Raw genomic sequence first — 18,805 nt, forward strand, 5'->3', positions numbered from 1 at the left:
CATGTGAGAATCAAGCCCTGTACCTTGTGTCTGTAAGGCAAACACCCTAACCATTATGACAACTTCCCACCCACATGTACAGGTTTATTTTTCAGTAACCATCAGATAACAGCAGATGCATCTGCCTTCAGTAAAACTTTAAACCGAGTCCCACATCCACCACTTACATATTGTGTAAGTCAGAATTAATGAGGTAATCTGCATAAAGCTCTTTGGTAATCTTTGAAAATGGCTAGTTGCATAGTTGGTTTTATCTAGTTAAGTTTAACTGAGTGATGTAAGATAACCAGTAAGTGAGACAAATTCATAGCTAGAGCTATTTGGTGTAGGCAGTATTGTCGCGAGAACCCTTTGCAGGTGTATTCGGGTCTTACAGGTATAAGAATACATGATCTCAACTTCATTTGCCTTTCCTTTTGGTAGTACTTGGCAGTCTAGGATATTGTTTGATTATATTCTAACTTTCTTTCTGACTTTTTTGATGTTACTTGTTTGTATGTGTGTCTATGACTGTATTGTGTGTTAATCAAGAGACATTTCTGAAGTATGTCATTTCCACAAGAGACACAAACTTGCTTTAATCTCAAAAACAGTAGATATTAGTACAATTTAAATTCTGGCAGTGCACGACCACCAGTGAGTGCAGCTGCACTTCAGCTGAGCGTCACAGTTGTGAGAGAGCTGTCATTTGTATAGATTCAGTGTAGCAGACATTACACTACATTTGCCAGCCAACAAAGTGGATTAAGTTAGTCATGGTAAAAATCTGCCCTAATCTTTCAAGGTAATGACTGCACTCTTTCCTCTACACCTTGGCATTTCAGATGCTTCTGAATAGAAGGAACAAAGGCTTGATTGCTGTTAGGCAATGGTTAAAAAAGTTAATATTTAACAACTCCATCTGTCTAAACCATGTTAATTGTTTTTGTCTTTGCAGAGTCATGAAGTTACATACAAACAAGAATAAATTGTTACAGTAGATGAAAGGTTAAGGCAACACATTTTCCAAAAAATATTTTTTGTGTCAGATCAAGCATTTGCAGTTTATTTCTACTTGTCTTGCATGACATATGAGTACCTCCAGCCCAAAAAGATCTTGGTACATTTTATCTGCATTACAATTTGTCATTGTTAGACTGAAGACCTTAACAGTCATTTCAGCCATCTTAATTTCTGATGCTACATTAAAAATATCTGATTTTATCCCAAAACGTTTATAAAATTGCATCTCTGTCTTTGTGATTTGCTGGCTTTTCTTATGGAAAGTTGAAAAATGAATCATCCATTCTGTTTATCTGATTTATAAATATAAAATGCTTCCTTTTGCCATCAGAAAAGAGGAGTGAGGAGTCTGCATAAGGCAATAACAACACTAATATTTTGACTGTTCTTTAAGTTGTTGATCTGTTAAGTATAAAAGAGAACAGAGTTTGTAATTCTTTTGTTGTAGGGTCACGGTGGAAGTCAATGTCAAATCAGGAGAAGCAGCCATATTACGAGGAGCAGGCTCGACTGAGCCGACAACACCTGGAGAAGTACCCAGATTACAAATACAAGCCCCGCCCCAAACGAACTTGCATTGTGGAAGGTAAAAAGCTTCGGGTGTGCGAGTACAAGGCATTGATGAAGAACAGACGTCAGGACACAAGGCAGGGTTACATATTAAGGTAATTGTTCACATCTGTTTGTCATCTTTCTTGTCCATCTGTCTGTCTGTCTGAAGCTACCTGTTCCTCAGAAGTGCATCTCTCCTTCACCTCTGGACAGCTGAAATCGTCAGGAATTTTTCTCCTATCATTTGTTTACCTTTTCCCAGACTCTTACTGATGCTTTTTATAATGTATAACTGTGTAAGCCTTAATTTGTTTTGCCAAGTAGGGCTAGGCAGTACAGTTTAAGGTGTACTGTTGGTAACACGGTAATGCTCCTTGCCAACAGAGTTTGATTTCACTCAGATTTAATAGTAGCTCAAACATTTTTTCCTTTCAAAGGAGGTAATTTTACATTAAAATATGAAGCTGATCTAGTGGGATGGTGGTTGCATATCCATAAACACCTCCAGTAGCCCTGGTCTGGGCAGACAAAGGTCACAGGAGGAAGGAAAGAAAGACATGCATACCTCTTATTTGCTCACTGCCATTGTTTTTGGAGGGGGATGAACAAAAGGTTTGTGTTTAGAGTACCATTCAAAAAAAAAAAGTCTTCCTACATTGTACATAGCTTAAGAACATTAAGTGCAAGAATCCTCTCCCAAAAAAACAAATATGCACAATTCCCCAATATACTAAAATCCTTCTGGGAAGAGCTTAAACACCCTAATCCTGGCCCCGCCTATCACAATGAATGCAAACATAATTCTCTCCCACACACTTCTCTAACCCAACAGCCAAATCCCCAACCCTAGTGATCTAATTTTTGCTGCAATAAATGTTAGAAGCATAAGAAATAAAACTGCTGTACTACATGCCTGGATTACCTAGCATAAGCCTGATGTTCTCCCTGTAACTGAAACTTGGCTTAAACCCAGCATAAACAACTCCAAAGTTATACTTCCTGCCTATATTATCTGTAATGACCATATAAAGAGGACAGGTAGTAGTTTGCTTTAATATTTCTAACACCTACCACATTTCCCCTTACAGCAAACCAACACCAAAATTCAGTTCAGCAGAGCTTCTTTTGCTTTCCTTAAAATAAACAGTTATAAACAATATGTATTACTGTCCTTTATGCCCCTCCTGGTGACAATACAGCTATACTGGAAGATATCCTACATTGAATATCCATAACATTTCCACAAGAAAAAATACTACTAGGTGATGTGAATGGCAGTTTGTTGGGCATAAACTCTTAACTCTCCTACCTCTAGCATGAACTTGATTTCACACAGCTAATTAATAGCCTCACACATTATAGAAAAAACATTCAGTTCTCTATTAGACTGGATCTTAGTATTACACCCTATCAAATACTCCACCCCAGTTAGAATGCCAGTGTGACACCTGTGCACTGGCCCAGTAATCAGGGAGCCTCAATCCTCACCACTAGCACCAGTGAGGGGCATACACATTGGGAGGATAACAAGTACACATACAGTAATGTACAATTTCCCTTAAGAGCACACAGAGATCACAGTCAGTCTGGAGCTGGTTTCTCCCTTTCTCTCCAGATCCTCAATAAGACTCCTCAGTGGCACAGCTGTAGGGTTCAGATCTCAGCCAAGTAGTCAGGCCAAAACCTCCAGTACCCTCGCTGTCCAACCAGTGCTTTGTGTCCCTGCCCAAGTAGCTGACACACAGACACACTTTGGGATTTGGTTTATATACAAACACACATACACTCCTGGGGAAGGCTGGCATAGGTTCTCTAGCTATGCCCCCTCCTTCCAGGCTATAAGGTAGTAATCACTGCCACCAACTACTCTTATCAGCTACTAATAAGGCCCTTCCCAAAGAGTGACCAATTTTACTGTGTACTATTACTGTTATCCAAATAGTAAGTGTGACTGAGCAGCAAGACTATTGGAGTGGCTTGGATGGTATCACCAAATACATGCAAGTACTCTCTAAGAGCTTAAATTATCTCTACATAAAACAGCCACAGTTGAAAGGTTTAAAAATATTTAATAATAAATAATAAAAGCACAAGACAAATCTCATCAATTCAACACAGTGCTAATCAAGAGTTCAAAGATCACAGGAAACTTTTAAAACAATATTGTAGGATAGTTTGACATAAGTAGAGGCTAATCTGGCTATATTTTTATCTAACTCCAAGAGAAATACTAAAGTCTAAGATCCTACTTAAAGAGCAAAGCAAGTGCTGGTGAGCTGATGCCAGCTTTAGACAAAATCCAAAATGCTCTCCTTTGTTTCTGTCCTTAAATTGATAACACAGTACTGCTGAGTCATTTCAGATTACATCATTCTTAACAGTTTTGATTTAGTTTCCTAGGCTCACAGAACTTAAAATTTACATTTTTTTGTAATCTGCACCTGCAGGAAGCCACAGCAATAAGACATTTTACATGTAAAGTTTAGTAATTAACTCTCGTCTTAAGACGACAGAAACAATTCCTTAGTCCAGACATCCTGTCTCCAAGCTTGAGATCAAACAGTCCTAAAATACTTGACTTATCAGCTTTCTTCCAGCAGGGTGCACTGTGGTTACATTTTTGAAGCTCAGAACATAACACAATTTTCTTATAATTGTTACACAAGCTTGTGGATCCTATTAATATTTACAATGACATATAATTATTTACAAAATCTTGTCTAGCTAGGCTGGCAGCCCTTCACAGCTAGACTCTCTCAGTGATTGTCTCTCAAGTTATATGTCCAGACATCTCACACATCAGTTAAACAGCATATTTATAAAATGACATGCAACCTTTCCAAGTTTACCCCAGAAATGTACATTACTACACTGTTGTCTATTAACTGGAACTTCCTTAAAGTCTTCCCCTTAGATGATTCTGTTAATGCATCCAATACAATTTTTCTAAATATCCTAAATAGCCTTCCATCTCCTAGAAGGAAGAAACTAAAAACAAACAATGAAATTTAGCTATCCAAAAAGAGTAGAATGCTAATGCACGAGATAGAAAACCATGGGAAGAATGGTAAATATATAAAACACCTCAGTATCTTGAAAATTTTATAATGCTTCACAGTCGTACTAAAACAAATAAGTAAAGACAAAAAGCTATACTGTAATACGTTAGGTTCATAGGTGTTTATTAGGCCAACAACCACAAGGGGCTTTTTAAACCTAGCTTTGCATCCCAAATCTCTGACAAGTTCTGGTACCCTTGATAAGTGTAAGCAGGGGCTTGGGAGATGAACCATTTACAAGCAGGGGCAAGGGAGATGAACCATTTACAGGCTGCCTGTGTCCATTAGAGACATGGGTGCCAAGCCAGGGATCAATTTCTTGTTCCCCATCCAATTGTCCAAGTTACACTTGAATTGGGTTAGAGAGGAACTCTGCTTCACATGAATGAGGAAACTGTTCCAGAGATGGGGTAGTCTCTGGGGTATATACCTGTCTCTCCAGCAGGTCCTATTTATATCACGGGCATGGTTTAAGTCTTTAGAATGGGTCATTTTAATGCTGTTGTTTCTGATATGCAGGAGATCCATCAGAGTGGGGTCTGACAATACCCTGTATGCCAGGCATAAATATCTCTTCATCAAGCCTATACAAGGCAGAATACAGGGGTAGGTCCTTGATGCAGTCTGCATAGCACATTTTACTTACACACTGTATTCTTTTAAAGAGGAGCCTCTGTGGATGTTCCATTTGTTAGGTATTCCTGTTTAGGTACATTCCAAAGGGGCCATTGTACTCAATGATAGGTCTGGTGAATGCCAGACCCAATGGAACAATGACTTCCTTGAACATAGATGCCATACCTTTGTTTATAAGTTACTCAACACAGAATGATTTCCTCACTACTGTAAACGTGTGATGGTTAAAGGCTAGATTACTGTTTGTGTGTCCCCAAGTTCCCTGACTGCTGGGTGTGTTGTCAATATAATAGTTCCAGGGGTGGATGACTTCCTGAAGGATACTTTCTGCATTTCATGTTATTTAGTTTTAGTCCATGGCTCTGACACCAGTTGCTTGTCTGCGTCAGACATTTCTGGAGAACATTTGTGTCAGTGTGGAATTTAATGACTGCTCCTAATTTGCAATCATCTGGAAATTTAGCCAGCCGGAGACCATTGACATTGGCCTTGACTTCAGAGAAGTAAATGCCAAAAATGAGTGGTCCAAGGACTGATCCCTGAGGGACTTTACCTCTGACTGTCCTCTGTATAGAGGTGGACTCCCCAATTTTAACTACCTGGGTCGTGTCTGTGAGCCTTTTGACTATCCACTGTGGACATAAAGGTTTGTACCTAACCTCTTGAGTTTGTCAACAATGCCAGAGTGGGATATTGTGTCAAATGCCTTGACCAGGTCAAGGTAGGCAATGTGAACCATTTTGCCCTCATCTATTGGTTTGTTGACATTTTCAAAGAAGTCCTCTAGGCTGAGTAGGCATGCCCTGACCTTGATGAAACCAAACTGGTTTGGGTCCAGTGTCTGGAGGTTTTCAATATTATTACTGATCATTTTCCTGATAATTCTTTCCATGACTTTGCATATAAGACTAGTCAGATGTATGGGTCTGTAGATGGCCCACTTTTGTGCAGAGGGATGACTATTGCTGTTCTGCATTCATGAGGCATGAAGCCTGTTTGGAGGCTACAGTTAAATAGCAATTCCAGAGGGCCTGATAGGTAATGTTTCATCTTGGGATATTGTCTGGGCCCATTGATGCAGTGTTCTTGGCCTTGGAGAGGCATTAAGGACCTCTTCACTAGTGAAGGAGCTATACTTGAAGGTATTTCCTGAGGGAAGATTGAAGGGGAGAGAGAGGGGTAAAGTTGGAGCTGAATTTATTGACCAGTAGGTTTGCTATAGCTTCTGGCTCAGTATAGGTGGCTCCATTTACAATGAGTTTTGCACACAATTGTGTATTGCCTTTGAGGTTGCAGACGTAGCTAAAGAATGCCTTGTGGTTGTCCTTGGTCTGGGAGGCTGTACTTGCCCTGGAAATAATACTAAACACAGCCCCAAAAAATTTTGGACACCCAGTAAAGAAATCTAACATCACTGCAAAAAATTCAACCCAAACTCCTCTCCTGATAACTCACCACTCAAAAGTGCAATACAGTTCAACTCTTATTTTATACAGAGTATCACATCTCTAACCAAGGCTTCCTTAACATATAATCCCAACCCTGCCCAACAGCCACATATCATCACGTCCACTTTCACCTTCAAACCTGTACCGACATCCTATGTAAAACTATTCTTCAACAAACTTACACTGTGCTCTTCTTCAGCTGATGACCTTCCAAGTGAGTATCTAAAAATAGCAGCCAGTAACATTGCCTACCCTGTCTCAGTCCATATAAACAGGTCAATCCAGGAGTCCCATGGCCCCTGTCTCTGAAAAAAGTTACACATTATCCCTCTAAACAAAGGAGTAAATTCAGTAGATGTTCTTCGTCTTTCACTGTTGCAGTCATTACATTTGGGTAATCTGCTTGCAGGTTGCCCTCAGTTGGCCTGATTAACAAAGTCTTGGGTCCTGCATCGGTTGCTGTCCCTTCTTCCATGATGTCAGGTCATCAGGGGTATAAAACATACAGCCAATGTCATTACATCAGTCTTTCTTGCATTGCGGTGCACGAAGCAGAAGCAGTTCACAAGTGCCGGTCGGCCGACTCCTGAAATTTTCATTTTCGAGTTTCAGAACCGAAGTCTTCAACTAAAAGCTAAGTACCCCATTGGGGAAACTTTTTCTTGCTCCTTAATGATGTCAGTAAAAGTTAATAATTGCATTACTTGTGGAAAGCAAATACCTCATAAGATTTTCATTCATACTGTATTTCTTGCCTAGGCCCTGCCCACAACGTACCTTGCTGTCGGTTTTGTGCTTTATTTAATCATCCCACTATCCGTCATCGGTATATTTTTGCCTCTAAATATTTCGGTTCTCGGTTTAATTATCCAGAAATGTCATTGGTTAGCCATCTAACTACCGGGATTCCAAAAAAACACAAAGATAAAGACAGAGACAGGCCGCCGAGGTCCAAAACTGCCAACGACGCTTCTCCTACGCCTGTCACCAGTTCGCCGGTATTCAGTGAGGTGCTTTCGCAGCCCCTGATACCTGCTACTTCTGATCCGCAGGCCCTCTACTGAGACCCATTCATAGTCAAGTATGCCGAGATACTTCAACTATGGAACCCGCGGATGTCTCTACTTTGGATGGGTCTGGAGCCGCTCTGCAGGCAGCGGCTTCTGAGGGTGTATTCAGGCCTATGGACTTGCATATTAAATCGATGCCTCCTTCATTACTAAGGCCTAAATCTCGAGCCATGTTTAAAAAACCGACGCCCAGGCCACATGCTCAGGCCCGTATGCCTAAAAAACAAATTATAACAATGGCTGAAGATCTAATAACTCTAATCATGGGTAGTCAACCCCCCCCCCCCCCAAAGAGGCCTAGGGCTGAGCTTGATTATGAATCTTTTGATCAGGATTCTGTTTTTTCTGAATCTTCTGATGACCTGGATTTTCCTTACCTACTTATGACGATTCTGATATAGAGGATTCTATTCCCTCTGCTTCCCCTCCTGAGGATTTTTCTTTTGGGGAAACCTTACATACTCTAAGGGAGCATTTCCACTGGGAAAGCCAGGATTTTTCTGATTCAAAAAAGAGGCTTAGGGATTTCCTTCTCCTACCTCAGCATAGGCCTTTAGCTATTCCTCCTGTACTAGACATTGTTGATGATGCTTTCTTGGAATCTAGTTTGGCCCCTGATTCTATGCCTCCTGCTCCCAGAAAACCTGACAGGTACTACAGGGTCCCTGCGTCCCACAAGTTCCTTTTCAAAAATCCTATTGCAGATCCAGAGACTATTTCTCAGGGGCCCAAGGGCATTAAGGCTTCTATTGCTAAAAATCCTACCCCTTCTGATAGAGACTCCAGGACGCTGGATAGATGGGGTAAGAAGGTTTATACTTCTGCAACCTTGGCCATTAGGGCTTTAAACTGCCAATTTCATATGTTAAAATATCAGCAACATGTTACTGGACTGCTTAAACATAAAATAACGTTGATTCCTGACTGTGTGGAAAATAAAGACAAAAGATTTAATGCATTCTGCTGAACAAGTTGGAAAACATACTTTGCAATGTGGTTTTGATTCTTTAAAGGCCTCTTGCAGGGCTGCTGTTACTGTGTCTGTGCTTAGAAGGCATGCTTGGCTTAAGGAGCAAACTTTGCCTGATCGTGTTAAAGCTAAATTGTTGGATGCTCCTTTAAATCAGGGCCGCCTGTTTGGCAACAAGGCTGAAGACGTTCTTAAAAAGATGGAAGATAAAGCTAAATCTATGCAAACTGATTTTTTACAAGTGCAGCCTCCTAGATTTATTAGGCACTGGCCTACTAAGAATTGGTCCTTTCCAGCTCCTTCCAGGTCTTCTCAAGCCAAACCCAGATGCAGCAAAAACCCCAGGTTTCAGTCTCAGGGGACTCTCAGAACTAAGCAGTGGGGGGCCTCCACTTCCAAATCTGGGAATAACAAGACACCCCCCTAAGGTAAACTGTCTCAATGACTTCCTTTTAAAATTTCCAAGCACTTATCTTCTGACTGCCCCTTTGGGGGGAAAGATTGCTCTTCATACAAAAAAACGGGAATTCATTACCTAGGACAAATGGGTTTTAAATATAGTGTCCCAGGGATACAGATTTCATTTCCACACGTTGCCAACGCCAAATGGGTGGCCGGACCTGCCTCCAAATCAGTGGACAGAGGCTCAAAAACAAGTACTTTCTCTCTTAAGCATGAGGGCTATTCAACTGGTACCAGAAGAGGAAAAGGGACAAGGTTTCTACTCGAGACTTTTCCTGGTACCCAGAAAAGACAAATCATGGCGTCCAATCCTGGACCTGTCTACTCCTTTCTGGAGATTCCAAAATTCAAGATGCTGACTCTTCACCAATTACTCCCTATGCTAGGCAAAGACCCCTGCTTGGCAACACTAGATTTAAAGGAAGCATACCTGCACATCCCAATCAGGGAATCTTGCAGAAGATACCTACACTTCAAAACTTCTCTGCACTGCCCTTTGGCTTATCTACTGCACCCAGGGTATTCACAAAGTGCCTAGCTCCAGTTATTGCATTTTTGCAGGCAAAGAAGTATTCAAATATACCCATACCTGGACGAATGTCTAATTCAGGCAGAAAGCCAGGACATACTTTTGAATTATCTGGTGTATGTAAAAAGAGTTCTAACTTGTCTGGGGTACACCATAAATGAAAATAAATCACAACTGATACCCTGTCAACAAATTACATTCCTGGGAGCAAGCTTGAATACAACTTCCCAGATGCCTTACCTCATACCAGAAATGCAAATTCATTTGACAACCTACTTCAAACAAGTGGCCACAAAAACCCTGCTATCTGCAAGACAAATACTGCAAGCCTTGGAGTTCATGGCCTCCTGCATTTTTCTAATTCTATATGCAAGACTGCATATGAGGAAACTACAGTGGTATCTAAAATGCCTATGGAGACAACATTCTCACAGCCTAGAAACAATGATTCCTATCATACCTTGCCTACGCCTAGAGTTCCTCTGGTGGGCAGAGGCCTGCCACCAAAACAAGGGACTGCCATTCACACCACCCCCTGCCGCCCAAACCCTAACAACAGATGCATCAGACTATGCACGGGGGACTCACCTGGCAGGGAAGTGCATTCAGGGCAAATGGAACCCAAGTCAAATGCACCTGTATATCAATCAATAAAGAAATGTTAGCTGTACAGAATGCTCTCCTTCAAGGACTACATTCTTCCAGGGCAACTAATGGTAAAGATGGACAACACCACGGTTATGTGGTACATAAACAAGCAGGGGGGTACACATTCCTACCCCCACTGCAGACTAGCCATGGCATTGTGAAAGTGCACCTACAAGCTCAATTCCTGCCAGGAAAATTAAATACACTGGCAGATGGACTAAGCAGAAACATCATGGACCCACACGAGTGGAAACTCGAACCATGGATTTTCAACATGTTGACAAGCGAATGGTGGAGCCCAGACGTAGACATGTTTGCCTCCCCCCAGAACCACTAATTGGACAAATTGTGCACAAGGACTCCCCACAAACAAGCCTGGAAAGTGGATGCTCTGTCTTTCAGCTGGAAAAACCTATCAGTCTGTGCTTTCCCCCAGCTGCCTCTGCTCTCCAAAGTTCTACTAAAAGTCAAACAGGACAAACCGAGGATGATTTTGATTGCTCCAGACTGGCCGCGCCAACACTGGTACCCTCTCCTGTGCAGTGTGTCGCAGTTATCTGCATGGCATCTGCCTCAGATCCCTTCCCTGCTGTCTTAGCAGGAGAACCAGATTCTGCACCCTCAGTTCCAACATTGAACCTTGCAGCCTGGATAATTACTTAAACTCTCCCTTACCATCCCTCAACATACCTGTGATGGATGTCATCTTAGAGGCAAGGAGGCCTAGTACTAGAAAATCTTATGCTGAAAAATGGAAAAGATTCTGTGCCTGGAACCAATCTCAAAGGATGAGCACAGCAGTGCCCAATTTACCTCAGATTTTGCAATACTTAACTGAGATGCTTCACAAGGGCCTGTCTTTTTTCTCCATTAAAATCCACTCCTCAGTCATTTCAGCTCATTGTAACACAGAACCTCCCCTCTTCTCTCATCCTCTGCTCAAGCAGTACCTTAGAGGGGCCAAAAATTTGAGACCACCCAGGAGAGCTCCAACCTCAGCCTGGGACCTTAACTTTGTATTGGAGAAACTCACTCTACCTCCTTTCGAGCCAGCTGTTACTGCAGACTTAAAATTTCTTTCTTGGAAAACAGCTTTCCTTTTAGCAATCACTTCAACTAGAAGGATATCTGAATTACAGGCCCTTATGGCAGTGCAGCCTTACATCATCTTTCATGCGGACAGGGTGTCACTCAGGACCAATCCATCCTTCATGCCCAAGGTAGTATCCAGTGGCTCTTAATCAATCCATTAATTTGCCAACCTTCTTTCCCAATCCACAGAACAAAGGGGAACAGATTCTGCATTCCTTGGATGTGCACAGACAACGTACATTCTACTTGGACAGGACTAAACCTCAAAGAAAATCTGAACAACTGCTGGTAGCATTTGCTGCAGGGGCAGAGGGGAAGGCTATTTCAAAACAAACCATTTCTAAATGGATAAGCCATTGCATTCATTTCTGCTATAAGCACCATGGAAAGCCTATCCCCCAGGGGATCAGACCTCACTCCACCAGGGTTGCATCTACTTCTGCAGCCTTTCTCAGAGGTGTTCCTACCAGGGGCATCCTAGAAGCTGCTACCTGGAGTTCTGTACATGCTTTCAGCAAGCATTATCATTTGCCATTTTTCTCTAAATCCAGAGCTGGCTTTGCCACTGCTGTCTTGCAGGGCCTTATAGCTGGCCCTAATGCTATATAAACTCCTCCTCCCAACCATAGCTTTGGGAATCTACCCAAATGTAATGACTGCAGCAGTGAAACACAAAAAACATAGTACAGTTGGGTACACTTACCATAAATGTAGATGTTCGAGTGTATTCACTGTTGCAGTTCTGGTTACCTTCCCTCCAGCCCCCTAACTTCTTTTGGCTGTACCTCTACTTTCCTTTACTATGCTTAAAAGCCTTTTTGGTGTATTTGCTTTTTTGTTGGAGGTATATCTTTGTACTTTTATATTTAATTGCTCCCCATTAGGGGGGCACCTGACATCTGGGGCAAGAAAAACTGATGCAATGGCATTGGCTGCATGTTTTATACCCCTGACAACCTGACGCCATGGAAGAAGGGTCAGCAACCAACGCAGGACCCAAGACTTTGTTAATCAGGCCGACTGAGACTGCAACAGTGAATACACTCGAACATCTACATTTATGGTAAGTGTACACAACTGTACTTTCCTTGTACAGTGACCTGCAGCTCTTTGCTTGTCACATGGAACTTTAAGGTCATGTTGAGATTGATTGACAGGGGCATTGTATTCTAGTGTATGTGGGACAGCAGAAGGTATTGTGTGAAATGTTATATAAATACACTTGGAACATTTAAACCCTTATGGTTCCATTCTACTTGGCTGAAAAATTATTTTACATTGGTTAAGAAGCATGAACTGACTGAAAGGACTATAACCCCTCCTGATGTCTGTTAAGAGTAAATCACACATTACCTACTTGTGGGGGCAGAACATGCTAAGGAACACCAGAAGTAACAAAGTGGAGTGCCTGTTGCCAGGTGATGGGTAATAGGTGATTGTTCTCCAGGAAGGTACAACAGCGTTATAGTACATATAGTTTACTGTAACAAATATGATTTAACAAATTATATTAATTCACTTTCTTAATTTTTCAGTCAGCAGGACCAGTTACAGATCCGAAATTCAGAAGCCCTCTATCCCTCATCAGTTGCCATGACGACAGTGTCACTTCCACAGCCACTGATGGAGCGCTACCTCCCATGTAACCTGGACCCCAATATGCCTGTCATCATAAATGCGCGTAGCTTGAAGTCAGAAGGGCGAAATCATAAAGAAGCAAATCTTTCTCACAGCAAGAATGGTGAATCCATTCGGTACAGTGAGGGGGATGATTCTGAGACAGAATATAAAACTGATGATGGAGAGCTTGTTGTCCTTACTGACTAATGGAGAGGTTTTCACTAAGGGTTTCGCGACAGATGTAGTGTTACCTCTATTGCCGACAATGGGGCCTCCATGTAGGAGTGGAATACAGACATGCTTGCTTTCACAGTGAACATAATGAGCATTTAATATTTTGCTTGTTTTTAGAAGAGGGTTGCTTATAGACTTAACTTGTCAGAACTTTGCAAGGAATCTGGGGGTGAAGCACTTCTCCATCCAGAGACTTGTGTACTTAAAATTTTGAAATCATTTCATTTTAAGCCTTGCAGGTTCGACTTTTTACAGAAAATACCAGCATGGACAGAATGTGTATGGACGTCTTTAAAAAAATCAGGCCTTAAAGAGTAGCAGTTTACAAAAGGTTTGAACCCTTGTATTTTCAGGGTAAAAGCTCCAAACCCAATGCTGTTAGCACAAGAAATACTGTGACTTGCTGGATGAAACACCTGAAGAGTCAAACTGAAATGTAAGTCAGTGGAATGCATCCTGGAGAACTACATCCATAGGCACACCCTTCTTTTTCAGCAGTTAAATCCAGCAAGAAGTCTCTCTCTTTTTTTTTTTTTTTTTTGAGTGGAACACTTTGTTTTTTCTGTTTCAGTTTTGTATATTATTGTAATGGTTTTGATGTATATAATGAGTGGTCAGACGTTTGTAATCTGCCGTTATGTTGACAACACTGGACACTGCCACCTCCTTTTCCTTAGACATAATTGGGTTCTATTTGCATTGACCCTAAAGAGCAGTTTCTCTTTGGGGTTAATGATACAGAATTGCAGGTGTATTTGTTTTGGGGAGGAAACAACACTGGACATAATATTTATATTTTATCAGGAGTGATGTAATTGGATTTAAGAGGATTGAATATTAACATTAAAAATGACATTTTGTATTCTCTCAGAGAATATAAATATATTTTAAACATAAGGTGTTTTATTGGTATTCTGGCACTTAACTGCTAGCATTGTTTTCTGCTAAGGTAAAAGTCTACTGGATTCTATAGGTGACACAGTGATATATTGGTGACAGTTACAGAAGAATGATTTCCACTGCGAGTATAATGACTTTGAACCCCATTAAATGTTTAGGAAAAGCATCTTGGCATTTCACTTCAGTGATCAGTTTCTGTTACTATAAGAACATTGCCTTTATTAGTCAGTGTCTGTTAGTGCCATGACAGTTCACTATCCTGTTAGCACAACTGAAAGTGACTTGTGTTTCAGGTTATATGTGAATATGTGACCAACTTTAACACAAACATCGGTCAGTACTTGTTGACAAAAGAAAGACCAGCATCATCCAAGGCCATATAAGATTACTGACAAGGGAAAGCCACTTGGTGTATCTTCTTGAAACTAAGCATAGCCTGTATAGAAAGCAGCCCCTATGTGAATTCCCCCATAGTAAGAGTCCAGGAACAGGGCAGTTGGTGACCATCATAGGCTTCCAGCAGAACGTTAAGACATGCATGTCTTATCACGTTTGGTTTGTTCTCACTTGTTAATTTAGTCAACTGTTACAGAGGATGGGCCTGCTAGCCATATATTCCATACTGGCCAAATTATCAGATATAATTCACACTAGCAAGCTGGTTCTTTATTCATTAGCCATGTGTGTCAGTCAGAGTTGTTGTCCAGTCACATATCAGTCCTTTTTTATTGACGCCTGTGTTTGTAACATAAGTTCAGAGTGTAGACGTTTAACTGAAGGGGTTCCAGAGCTTTTCACTTGATGCTATTTTCATATCTTTTTACTGTTCATTATAAATCCTTTCTGACTTGTTCTGTGTGTCACTAATCAGTGGTGTTTGGGTTTGTCAGTTCATTGTTTGCTGTTTGCATACTCTGGCTGTAAAATCCCTAGTACACTGCAGGTATTTATTTGAGTTAATCTGTTCTGCCTTTTTCTTTGGCCCTGTATTAATGGTATTACAATGCCTTGCTTATATGTTTAGTATAGTAGTCAAACAAATGGTTCTGTTGATGGAGTATTGCTGCTTTACACAGTACCCACACAACAACACTGTCTTATACTTACAGCCCAGACTACAGTATCACAGTCTGTATTTTTTCTGTGTAGTTGACTTAAAAGGATAGCTGTCTGAAGTCTTCATAAGTGTGTGAGAGGAAAAAACTCAAGGAAACTAATAAAACAGGTTTAACCATCAGCCATTTGATAAAAGATAGCATGCTGTGGTTGGAGAAAGCTGGAAGTGTGCAAAAGCTACGATAGTGTAGCATATCCCCATTGTAGCATTAGGCCTGCTGAAGTGGTAAAGCTGTGTGTTAAGTATTCAGTGATAATCCATCATTATGAAGTTGTACACTTGGATCCTTTGTTGACACAACTCCCTTTCACTACAAGAGATGTGGAGGAGCTTGACCGTCTTGAGCTGGGCTACATTATAAAACTGTCTCCCACCCCGAGACAAGTTGATGTGCATAGCCAGTGTAGTAAATTAGGGTAGAATTTTTCCCCTGTATCTCTCTGTGCTTTACTTATTGCATTCAGCCAAGGAGGTAAACTATAGGGATTTGGTGCCAGTTTGTTCTATAAACATACCTGTTTTGGAAACGTGCTATCATATATTCCATTTGTGCCTTTTTTTGTGATGAGGTCAATGGGCTGTGTGTTTCAGAGTTTCTGAGTTGCTGTTTATGTTGTGTTCCTTGAGCATTTACAGGTTCATCTTTTAGTAGGAATCATGACCTACTACAGCAATGTATGCCATTTTAAAGGTTGAAAAGTTGATGACATTATTAGCTTAATTGAGTTATACCACTTTGGGGTTCCCTCATTGAGTTTAGCTTATAAAAATATGTTATTGTAGTGGGTTAATACATAATGTTGCATTATTGATAATATTATCACAACACTGTCTGACTCTTTACTTGTTCACCCCTCAATTTCACTGTGGCAGAGAAAGGGCTCATCCTTACTTTGGTATCATTACATTCTTTTCTGTTGCTCTCTCTGTATAGATAATTAATGCTTTATAGCTTTTTAATATCTTTAAAGAAATGTAACCTAAAGCTTTTATTCTGATGCTCTGTACATGTTGTATACATCTTTGGATTGATAACTCAGGGAAATGCAAACTTTTACCTTAACAATTTGTCTTAATATAAAGGAAATGATCCCGACCCTACCATGCTGTATTGTTTTGAAGGTAGCAGAGCTCCATATTCCAACAGGTTTAATCCCTTGAGCTCCATGTACTTCAGAGGAATTTCCAGAAGAGTGGGAGGATATGTACATCTCATTTGTAGTAGAAACTGCCCATGTTACTGATGCATTTTTGCATTTTCTACTTTTTAAAACTATTCGGTGGCTTTAGGATTTTCTTTATATTTTTTAATAACGGCCCTTGAAACTCGTCATCAGTTTGTCAGCACACCCTTTATATAGACTGGCATACTGCTGTTAACCTGCTATTATGAGGCTCATGTGGATCATGCCTTATTCAAGTCATTGGAGCTTCAGTAGTACATGGTGTTTAATGTCCAATAGTGACACATACCAATCGAGTTAACAGTTTGATTTAGAAAATAAACTGAGCATACTTATTTTTTGTTAATGATATGTAGCCATTATAAGATATTGTAGCCAAGGGGTCCATGTCAGGTAATTCCTGTACATACCTGTTAGCTTACCACACCTGATGGTACTGTTAAGGAGTGACCATAAAACACCAAAAAATACTGCATCTCCAAGTTGGTACTAGTGAAACCTGTATTAGAAGGCAGTGCACCCAAGTATCAAAAAGGGGAATTATTTCCCAAAATTGTGTTCCTAAAGATACTGAGACTGAGGTAAGCACCAACTTGGAGATACATACTTATGACGATGCATTATAAAATATTAGAGAGTAAATTTATTGCCCCCCTACTGAACTGATTGAGCAGATGTGTCTGACACTTGAAATTCGTCATTTCATATCAGGACACTTTTCCATGTGAAGATGGCGGGTATAAAATACTGACAAACCAGAACTTCAGAAACTGCCCTTAGAAGTTATAATGGAAATCCTGAAGCTGCTGCTTAGTTTTAAACAACAAAAATTAAAGTGCTGTGTGCCTGAAGACAGCAGCTGTGTTGTGGTCATTGAATGCCCTCATCAGAGGTGTTGTGAGCTGTACAGGAACTAGATACAGCCCTCGGTAACTGCCTTTGGAATTGTTAGGCATAAAGTCACTTACTTAGAAGGGGAAGGGAGGAAGTTGTTTTACACATACTGTTAACATTTTCCAGCCTGTTAACAATTAATCAAACAACCACTGAAAGACCAAACATATTGCAATGGAACCACAAAAGGAAGGCACAGTCTTCAAATGAAAATGTTTATTCACTTCTCACACACTGTAGCGCCTCGGCTGTTAAGCCTTCAAAGAGTACAAATGCAATGCAACATTCCTCACTCCATATATACTCACTCAATCAATTAATTAAGTCAAATACTTCCAGTTAACGTTCTGTATTTAAACCCTTGGGAAGCAAGATATCAAATTTTAAAGTAAAAAGTGCTTCTTTATACATCAATTTGTCTTTTATTGTAACAGGGTTTAAAAAAGCAGACCCCACTTGTTCTAAAACACAACCTTGGAACAATTTAAAATTGCTTGCATGAAATTATTTAAAATGCTTAGCTAAAGGACTATCACTTAAGTTTTTTAATGTCCCTTATATGTTACTGAAGACGTACTTTAAACTTTCGTTTGCTTTCACCTACATAAAACTTGTTACAAGGACATTTCAGAATATACACAATTCCTTCTGTATTACAAGTGTAACAAATAGTAGGAAAGTTCTTTACAACATGAAAACAAATGGAGCATTTCCTACAACTGAAAGTGCCATATCTTAAAGTAATCTGTGTATTCGTACTACAGGCAGTTGAAATTTACTGTGCACTGTTATATCAGAAACTAAACATTGTTCCAAAGTACCATCTTTAAACAACATATACCAATAGTAATTTGCACAATCTGTTGACTTAATACATTGTAAATAGTAACAAAGTAGATCATCTTACCAGTATGGTTGGCACTATTATTTCTTACATCTCCCCTATCTCCTTTTGTCAAAATTCATCAGCTCAAAAAAAATGAAAGTCCTTCATTAAATGTTTTTACTGAGTTTCTTCTTCTACTTAGATCTTCACCTTTGTAACGTTTAGTTCTAACCTTATTTAAGGCTTCTAACAGTCTTATCATATCCTCTGGGTATAAGCATTTTAACTGAATCTTATATTTCTTCTTCAAAATCTTAATCTACATTACACAATTTACTTATTCTCAGAAACTCAGTATATGGTAAAGATGAAATTAAATGGGGGGATGACAGCTAGAACCATGTAGAAAATGGAACCTCCCTTGAACTTTCTGTGAACTTTCCTACCAATAAATCCTGTTTGTTCACCCCACAATTCCAAGTCTAAAAAGTTTACTCTCACCTAACTGGAGACCACTAAACTTAAAACCAAACTGGTTGTTGTGTAACTGTTCGATGAAATT

General features: G+C 40.2%; 1 protein-coding gene across 3 annotated transcripts in view; it reads left to right on the plus strand.

The window, feature by feature from the left end:
- The window catches only part of SOX13 (SRY-box transcription factor 13), a 770,893-nt gene extending 753,240 nt beyond the window's left edge, over positions 1-17,653 (plus strand). For all 3 annotated transcript variants that reach the window (XM_044076961.1, XM_044076959.1, XM_044076960.1), the window contains 2 exons: positions 1,451-1,667; positions 13,004-17,653. In XM_044076961.1, the coding sequence (XP_043932896.1) occupies positions 1,451-1,667; positions 13,004-13,295 (509 nt within the window). In that variant the 3' untranslated portion in view covers positions 13,296-17,653. The remainder of the gene's footprint in view (positions 1-1,450; positions 1,668-13,003) is intronic.
- The last annotated feature ends 1,152 nt before the right edge of the window (positions 17,654-18,805 follow it).

This window comes from Protopterus annectens, chromosome 7.part0 (genome assembly GCF_019279795.1).
Source record: "Protopterus annectens isolate FY-2018-M chromosome 7.part0, PAN1.0, whole genome shotgun sequence".
NCBI classification, from domain to species: domain Eukaryota; kingdom Metazoa; phylum Chordata; order Ceratodontiformes; family Protopteridae; genus Protopterus; species Protopterus annectens.